The sequence below is a fragment of the Gavia stellata genome, chromosome 6, assembly GCF_030936135.1.
Source record: "Gavia stellata isolate bGavSte3 chromosome 6, bGavSte3.hap2, whole genome shotgun sequence".
NCBI lineage: Eukaryota > Metazoa > Chordata > Aves > Gaviiformes > Gaviidae > Gavia > Gavia stellata.
Genome location: NC_082599.1, coordinates 54,537,477 through 54,546,455, shown reverse-complemented (window position 1 = coordinate 54,546,455; position 8,979 = coordinate 54,537,477). Strand labels below are relative to the sequence as shown.

Sequence of the window (8,979 nt, the reverse complement as noted above, 5' to 3'; positions counted from 1 at the left end):
GCCTCTTGCTCAAGGCTAATTGACTGAAGGCTAGTTTTTAATGGACTGGAATACTACTTATATGGATGTGTGCATGTAAGACTACATTAAAGTTACTGATCCTGTGACTGTCCCATGGCTTTAAAATGTGTTGTAAGATTGGCTTGAAGTAGTAATATTGAGAGCTGCATGTAAAAGCTTGCTTAGCAAAGGAGAACTAAAATCTTTGACCTTGATAGTAATGTCAGTTTTCTACTTTCTGTTCGGAAGATAATTGTTTTCCTCTGGGAAGATCTAGTTTCATTGGGCTGGGAGAGGAATGTCTGCTGAATTCTGACAGAGCATAGAAATTAAGTCACACAGTTTTTACAGTGGTTAATCCTGATCATTTATCTCTTTTAGTGTTTAAAAAAAAAAAATGAATACTGCCTCGACTTCGGAAAGTGGATCATATTCCACAAACCACACAAGACCCTTTTTTTATGCACAGCCAACAGCACAACAGCCTTTTCCAAATCCATGGTACCTCAGTCATGCATACAGTCCATACTGCGTACCTGCTCCAGGTAAGGTAAATGAGAGCTGTCTGTGGTAGCTTTGTTTAGTAAATTACTGTTAGAGTAGAGGAAATAAATGTGTATCTGTGTTAACAAGCTTTTTGGGAGTTTAAGGCAGAATGAATGTAATGTTTTAGTTGTCAAAGATCTGATTTATAAAGTGTTAGTTAAATGTGTAGCTTGTTTACTGGAAAGCATCTGTTTCTGGAGAATGGAAACCAAGCAAAATATTAAGTAATGGTTATCCTACAGATACAGAGCTCTGGAATGTGCCTAATGATTAATAATGTGTGTATATATGAGTTCCATAGATGCATTTACGTATTGTAGGTATGGATAAATATAAACTTAAAAATCCACACACAAACAATATTGTTAAATATGTCTTGTAAATGGTATACCTATGTTAATTTCTATCTGGAGCTGTCTTTTTTGAAGACAATGCTATAGTGTAGTCCATAAAATAGCAGAGAAAGTACAGAAAGCTAATTGGTGTATGTTCCAAGGAAAAAACAAGCTCTGGTTAAAGTGTAGCTGACCAGATAAGCTGTTCCATAACAAGGAACTCTCTCTGGGTTTCTGCACCAAGCATTGCACTTGCATTGCATTTTTGCTTCCAAGTATTGACAGGTGGAGTGTTTTACTTATCTGTGTGTCTGATCTTGTATCTGTCTCTGTGTATGCAAGCAATTGTTAATCAGAATGCCTTATTTCAGAAAGGAAATGTATTTGTCTTTACTTTTTTTATCCCCAATGTTTAGGCTTCCGAAGTGGAAATCCGTATTTTCCATTTTATTCTGTTGCGCTCCATGAGTACCCTGGATTTTTTGTTCCACAGCATCCAGTGCATGCAAGAATTAACAGAAGGCCTTATTTTAATGCTCCCCCACCTTCCCCTATGTTTTATCATGCAACAAGATTTAGACACTACAGTACCCCTGGGAAAAAAATGGAGACAAAAGAAACACAGACTGATCCTAGACAGCCTGAAAACAAGCAAAAAAAGCATCAAGATACCCGTACAGAAACGAAAGGTTGTGATGCAGGAAGTATGGCTTGTGTTTCTTCTGGTATAGGTACAGAGACTGAAAGTACTTCAGAGAAACAAGATTCATCTGGATCTTCCATTGTGGTAGACAGAGAGTTTCATAACAAGAGCCCTTCCAGCTCTACGCAGTATAGAAATCTTCCTACTGGAAGCTATGCCTTTGAGAAGGAAGAAGTGAGGATAGAATATGGAAATGGCTCTCCAGCTATTCAACTGTGGAAGTCCTTTAAAGAAACTATTCCTTTGTATGATGTGGCAAGTGGTAAACCAGTCCCAGAGAATATAGTGCAGCGTGACTTATTTTCTGTTAGCTCATGTGAAGGAATGATATATAGCCCTCATGAAGGGGAGAAAATGGTGCCAGGAGCTTACTTGGATGACAGAAAAGCTGTTCTCTCCTCAAAACAGGGCATTGAAACTGTGCAAGAAAAAGAGGTCCAAAATAATGAAGCGAAGCTGGATGCAGAAAAGCAGGCAAATACAAGTCAAAGAGCAAAATCCCCCCCAGGTGAAACCAGGGCAGTGCAAATCGCAGAGTTGGCAAGATCTGTTAGCATAGATCAACCAGTGGTAAGACAAGATGTGGTAATAGCTAAGAAATCTAGCTCTAAAAAATCTACAGGCCCAAAAACTTCTCAAGAAGAGCCCAGCTTTATTCAACAAGCAGGACTACTTCCATCTAGTATGGAGGTAATGAGTGACTTGAGTTTTCAGCAGAAAAAGCTGAATCTAAGCCACAGTGCAACCAATGAAAGTCAAACAGATAAAAGTATTTGGTGTGATGAATCAATTGAGAAGTATGTTCCTTCTAACAGTTGGCTGGCTTGTTTGGACAGTATGGACACAAACTACAACTACGATGTTTGTTTGCCACAAAGGAAACGTCAAAGTGTACTCAGTCTGTCTTCTGATGACATGTCCTCTAGAGAGGAAGGCTCATCAATTGATAATGCCCCAGTGTCTTATTTTGTCCCTGACTATGTGCTTCAGAAAAGCATGTATACTTTCCAGAAAAGTATGGAGGGCTTAGAGAAAGAGAAAATTAAAAGTGGCGGGTCCCTTAATGAAGATGAAGTGGTAGGAAGTGAGCAGATGAACAGCTTGAATGACCAAGATGTCAAAAACTCTTCAACCATGAAGAATAAAGAGGCTTCCAGTAAAGGTAGAAAGCTGGGAGCCCTTCCTAGATCTTCTAGTCGGAAAAAAATCAATTCTCTCAAGAAAAAAGCAGCTAAGAACTTGTCAGAAGTTGAGGACTCCGAAGAATACTCTGTGAGGGAAGAAGAGGAGGATGAAGATGGAGAGGATGAGGAGGAGGATGATGATGATGATGACATGGATGAAATTGAATATTTCTTTCAAGAAGCCACTCCATATGGAATCTTGACACCTAGTAAAGGAAGCTTCTACCAGGTTGGCCAGAGGGTGCTTTGGAGACCACCTAAAAATGCTATACCGGCTCAATTAATTAGCTGGCCTGCTCAAGAGAAAATAAAAATTAGGAGTGGCCTTGGTGAAAACATTGGTGTGGTTTACAAGCCAAAGGAGAAAGAACAAGATGAAGTTGTATACAGTGACTATGGGTATTATGGAAGAAAGAGGCCTACAGCAAGAAGAGGACTTGAACACCAGCGAATGCTAAGGAAATTCTTGGGAGGTAAGCTAATTGCTGAGGACAAAGTGCTGCTTAATAGAACATACAAAGAACACCTAACTGCAGCTGCAAATTGTAGTTTTAACCAGTGGAAAGATAGGAGAGTGTTGTAGCTTCAGGTTTGGCTTACAGACAGAAGAACTGCAGAATATTTCTTTTGAGGCAGAGGGGGTTTGCTGCAATTTTTTACCTATTGCATGAGGATTCTGCATCTTCACAACTAGCAGAGAATTTTGTAGAAACTCTCCTTTGAGTTAATTTGATATACTTATCTTTCTGACACTACTGACAATTTATTAATTTGAAAAGCTTAAGGTCATTTTGTTTAATAATACCTTGGAAACTTTGCATTTAAATCCATGCAAACGTTCTGACTCTCCCATCACAGACCCATGTTAGGTGGATTAAAGATGATCAAGTTCATTATATAATCAATATATTCTAAATTTTTTTATTGTAGCTGCTGCTCTCTTGCTGTTAGCAACAAAACTTTTGTTGCTATTTTCATAAAACTAGTGTGAAACTATATTAAATTTGATTTGGAAAAGAACATTTTACTTAAACAAAGGTAGATATCGGTAGAAATTGGATTCATCTGAAGTGAGAGTAAGGAGAGTTATCAGTCAGGGTTCATAACTGGTATGTGGGTACTTCAGTAAGTGGCTGCTGTTTAGTACAGTCTTGTATTGTGAAAGACATCTAAAACAGGGTGATCTACTTCTAATAACAGGCTTAGTGTTCTTAAACTTTATTTTCTTTGTACAAAATCTGTAGACTTAAAGCAGCTTGTAACTTTTGTTAAGTGTGGTCTCCAGAAAACTATGTTTTTATTTTAATAGACTCTTACAATTAGATTCAGTAGCTAGCTTTGCATTCTGACTTGTGGATCAAACAGTATGTTAACAGTAGCAAAACTAAACACTGACCTTAAATCAACTTTTTTTATTAGGAAGGCTGTTAAGGGCGAACATGGGGATACCACCTGAAGAGTATTGGATTAGAAGTGGTGCTAAACCCAAATTTACCAGCCAAATACATGGTAGTGTCTCACCCCCAGCCAAGAGCAAAGAACAAGGTACAACTTATCTCTTCAATGTGTTTCTGTTCTTAAGAAACATTCAAAAGGATGTGATGCAAAACAGCAAGCTTATGATATTTGGACAAGATTTTAAGATAATGAAACTAATTCTCATTGCTCTGATATTGATGAAATGCCTGTCAGTCAGTACATCACAGGGTATATTTACATCCTTCTCAAACTCAAACATGTGAATAAGGATGCATTATAGCTACTTTTTTGTTTTAAAAGTACCATGGGAAATCAAAGTACCAAATGCTTTGATGTGGCCAAGCAAAGCCCTTATTTGTGCAAAGCTGCTACTGCCATGAACTGTAGTATTAATTCTTTACCCAGGTAATGCTTCTCTTGAGTGCACATGCAGTAGTAGTTCCTAATCTTGATGAGTAGAACACACAGGAAGTCATGTATGATAGCTACATAGGCAATGTTCAGAGAAACTAGCATGGACCAACAGTTGCCCTGCTACTGCTAAAAGATGTCTGAGTAAATTATCTCGATGTGGTTAAGGAAAAGATGAACAAATCAAAATTATTCTAACAAAGTGAAAGGTTAAATAGTTTCTATATCTTTTTCTTTCATCCAGAAGCAGAATGGCTTTTTCTTTGCGATTAAGGTCTGCTTGGAGTTCAGATCTTTCTAGATGCTCTTCAAGAGTGTTTCTTAGTGTAAGTGCTGTTGGAACAATGGCAGAATTTCCTGTAGTCAGAGTATTACTACTTTCCTGGGTCACACACTTTCAAGTATCACAGGATCAGTCTATCAAATAATAGAGTGTGAAGTTACGTTGAGAACAGACTGACTTGCTTCTCTTCAGTTCGGTGATAATATACATCAGGTTTCCTGGATCAACAGCCCAGTAGAGTATTCTTTAAAGTGTATTCCTTGAAGTTCTCTCTCTGCATTGCTTTCTTGCTTGAGCATGTTGGGGTTTGGGATTTGCCTTCTGCATTGGAGGCTTTCTATCCTTTCTGTCCACAGACTTCAAAATGTTGTGGGTTTTTTATGCTAGCTTGCTCTATAGAAGTTGAAAACACTTTACTTTAGCAGCACTGTTCTTAGGTCCTTACAACAATTCATAAAAATAAGAGTTCTAAAATAATTTTGTTACCTTTAATTTTCAGCATGTCCCTTCTATCTCTTCTAAGTCATAGATGGTGCAGCATACTGAGGATGTTTGGCCTTTGTGTCACTCCCTGCTTTCTCCTCCTCCTTTTCCAGCCTAAATAGGTTGAAGCTATCACATTCAGTATTAGGAAGCAGGAATCGGTTTCTCATGAATGTTGTTCATGACAATGGATGCCTCAGAAGTGCTAGTAAAATTACATCCTTTTTAAAATGTTGCTTAATTTGAAGAAATCAGTCTTAAGATAATTTTAAGTGCCCTGCAAGTAAGGGAGTTTGGCTAAACAAGATATGTTGCTTTAGCAGTAATATCATACGCTAAATTTGACTTCTTGAACTGTGTACCTGTGGTGCATAACTTACCAGGTCTGAAGAATTGAGTTTTTTAAAGACAATGGGTGAGTTGGGTCACTTGGACAGCTATCAACTAGTCTTGAATGCTTGAAAAGTGAACTAGAGCAGAATTATCCAACTTCCACTGGGTTCTTTTTTTGCCATATTAACACCTATCCAAGTTATGGCCCGAAATACAATGCATTCAGAATTATGGTTATACAGTGATTAAATATTGTAGACATAAGGCTGTTGCTTGACATATGTAGTGTCAGTTTTATCTGCCACTAAAATGGGCACGTAGAGGGAAGGGAGAAAGAGGAACGCTACAGACCAATTGGGGAAAGTCAAGCTTAAATTTGCTTTAAGACTATGGAGAAATAACACCAGTTGTATCTTGCTGTTTAGGGTGCCCACCTTTGGTTAAACCAAAGAAGAAAAGAATAGGTAAGCCACCTTCAAAACGCAGGGACACAAGATGTGAGGTGGAAGAAGTAGAAGTGTGGGAGATGCCTAAAAGCAGTGTACGCAAAGGTTGGTATACTGTGACAAGCTACAAAAATGACTTACAAGCATTTTTTTTTCATTACTGTCTCAGGGACTAATGGTTCTTAGTTTCAACTGCAAGGATATTGGATAGCTTGTGAAATAATAGCAAATGCTATGTATGGAGACAAGATGAGGAAAAAAGCAAGCTAAACTTTGAACACTTACTCACCTTGCTATGAATACTGTTGTAGCTTTAACCAGGTTAGGTTCTTTCCCTTTATTTAAGGGCTGGGGGGAAACCCAAAACACCAAAACCCACTATTTCAGTCTAGTTGCTCTTCAAACTGTTCTACTAACTTTTTAAAATGTTGGGTCCTATGTCACTTTGCAGTTGTCATGGTTTAACAGCAGTATATCCTTTTCTTTAAGCTACCGGTCTGTCTCAGCCAAAATACTGTAATTTGATACAGCACAGATGCATATAGAAAATTCTTAAGAACTTTAACTTTATGGAGTAGGAACTTCTTGCTACTTTGGAGGAAGGTGGGGGGGAAAAACAATGGAGGGGAAAATAACATTAAGTAGGTTCAATAACAAATATGCTTTTGTACATTTGTAGGAGAGTCTGAAAAGGTTATAAATTTCAATTTATAGGGTCACTACATACAAGAAGCTACCTAAAAGATCAGAGTTCCTTCTGGTAAAGAACAATCTGGAATAGTAAAGTTAACTTGAATATTCAGTCAGTTAGTTAAAGACCGTCTCTTTCTCATAGATTAAACAGAGGATTACAATTCCATGTATTTGCAAGGTCAGAAACAGAAACTTAGACTGAAGCACCTTATTAGTCAAAATTGGCATCAGTCCTGAAGTCAGATTATTTAAACATCAGTGTTAAACCTTTAATTGCGGATCCTTTTTAGTGAAAACATTCTGGAAACTTGTGTAATCCCAAAACACTACTTATATTTGCCCCAGAAATAGTTGGTGTTTCTTGAATTCATTCAACAATGTAGTTACAAGAGCACACTGAAAATATGCCATGAGTTTGATATGGAACTCTTGTTCATCTGTTATAGTGGGATATTCTGCAGTCCAGCACCATTCCTGCAGAATTTATTCTTGCCGGGAAGTTGAGTACATAGTTCTAATATCAACCGTCAGTGTCCTCTCCTGCAATAGGAGAAGGCAGTCAGAGGTCTAGTCTTTAGAAGCAAATTGACATAGTATTTGGAGGGAGAATGCATACTTAAATATCTTTATTTTTTCTTTAGGGCGTGGAACAAGAAAGTCTGTCTGTAAGAGAAGATAACTGCAAATATTGGGGCAGAAGGGGAAAAAAAAATGTATGAGAGTTTTGCATAAATCCAAAACTCAGTTATTATTCTCTTGTATATTTTGTAAGTTGCTGTGCACTCTTAAAGGGTAAGAAGTAGCACTGTAAAGCCTAAGGACTCTATTAAAATGGAATTAAATATTTAACACTAAAGTCACCTTTTTACAACTAGCACATCCACTATTTAAATAATAAATTTAACAGAATTGCACCTTGAGACTTCTTGTATTCCATCTATACATGGAAGCAAAAAAGCTTATGATAAGGATGTATGGGCATCAATACCATTATAGCATACCGTTTACTGCTGCCCTGTTCTTAAGCTCTGAAGGACTGTGAAGCCTGTCAATGACATCTCATCTCATAGTCAGTTTGTCTATATGATGTGGACATAGGTACAAGATTCTCTTGCATTGGCTGGATTTGTTTTTTGTCAAAGTGTAATGGAATATACTTAAGGCTGTATCAAGTCAAATACTTGAAATTTTAAGGCAGTTCCTCAGATCTTAGTCCTCAATCATGCATTTAAAGAGATTAAAACTAAAGCACTGAATTAATGTGATTCTTCCCCTCCTCCTGTTCTTTTTCTGTCGAGACTTTTATGAGTCCTCTATGGAGACTCTGAGCTGGAGAGATAGACTTTGAAGGTGAAACAGAAGTTTTTATAGCAGTGGTGTGCCCTGTTCCCTGACTTCTTACTGATGACTTCTATTACAGTTGATACTGCCCTTGGCAACTCACTACAGAAAAGTCTCTTTATAGAACTAAGGTGATAAAACTAGGTCTCTGCTAAGATATCTTATGAATAATGGAAATAGACTGATCTAGATGAGGTGGATAGCTCAAAAATGTGTTATCTTTTCCATGTCTATGAAAGCTAGTATCACCATGTGAAAAGAATAAACATGAGACTGCAATTCTTGGTTGATTCCCAAATAAAGTGATAGTGTGAGTGAAAAAGGTAGAAAAACTGAAAAAAAAAAAAAGGTTTTCTTTAATAAAGGGGGGGGGGGGGGAATGGACAGACAGGACTTGTCTTCTGCTTCCTCTCCCAATGTTTTTATTCTGTCTGTGCCCTACAGTAACCTACATGGATAAAAGCAGCATTTCCTGTGACCGCATTCAAGTTTTGTGCTTATTTATTACTTGTTCGACCTGTAACTGAGGTTATGCTGTTTTCCCTCAGTGAGGAGTATTGAGGTTTCCCTACCCACCTGATCCTTGATCTTTCTATTATTTTTTAATAGCACTTGCTTACTTGTTAAAGAGCTACTGTAATTATAGCCTTTGCCCCAAGCTGTTAGGGGAAAGGATCCACTTTAACAATGTGATGTCAAGTTTTTATTTCCTCTCTATCCTAAGCACTGCAAGAAAATGAGG

General features: G+C 37.6%; 1 protein-coding gene across 1 annotated transcript; it reads left to right on the top strand.

Annotated features, from left to right (window-relative positions):
• The first annotated feature begins 397 nt into the window (after window positions 1–397).
• On the top strand, window positions 398–7,408 carry LOC104252952 (hypothetical protein). The gene is made up of 4 exons (XM_059819085.1): window positions 398–545; window positions 1,298–3,241; window positions 6,183–6,298; window positions 7,343–7,408. Exons 1-4 carry the CDS (start codon window positions 398–400, stop codon window positions 7,406–7,408), a joined length of 2,274 nt encoding a protein of 757 aa, XP_059675068.1.
• The last annotated feature ends 1,571 nt before the right edge of the window (window positions 7,409–8,979 follow it).

Coding starts and splice junctions, on each gene's coding strand:
- LOC104252952 (XM_059819085.1), top strand. CDS start 398: ATGAATACTGCCTCGACTTCGGAAAGTGGATCATATTCCACAAACCAC. Junction 546..1,297: donor ATACTGCGTACCTGCTCCAG/GTAAGGTAAATG, acceptor CCCAATGTTTAG/GCTTCCGAAGTGGAAATCCG. Junction 3,242..6,182: donor GCTAAGGAAATTCTTGGGAG/GTAAGCTAATTG, acceptor CTTGCTGTTTAG/GGTGCCCACCTTTGGTTAAA.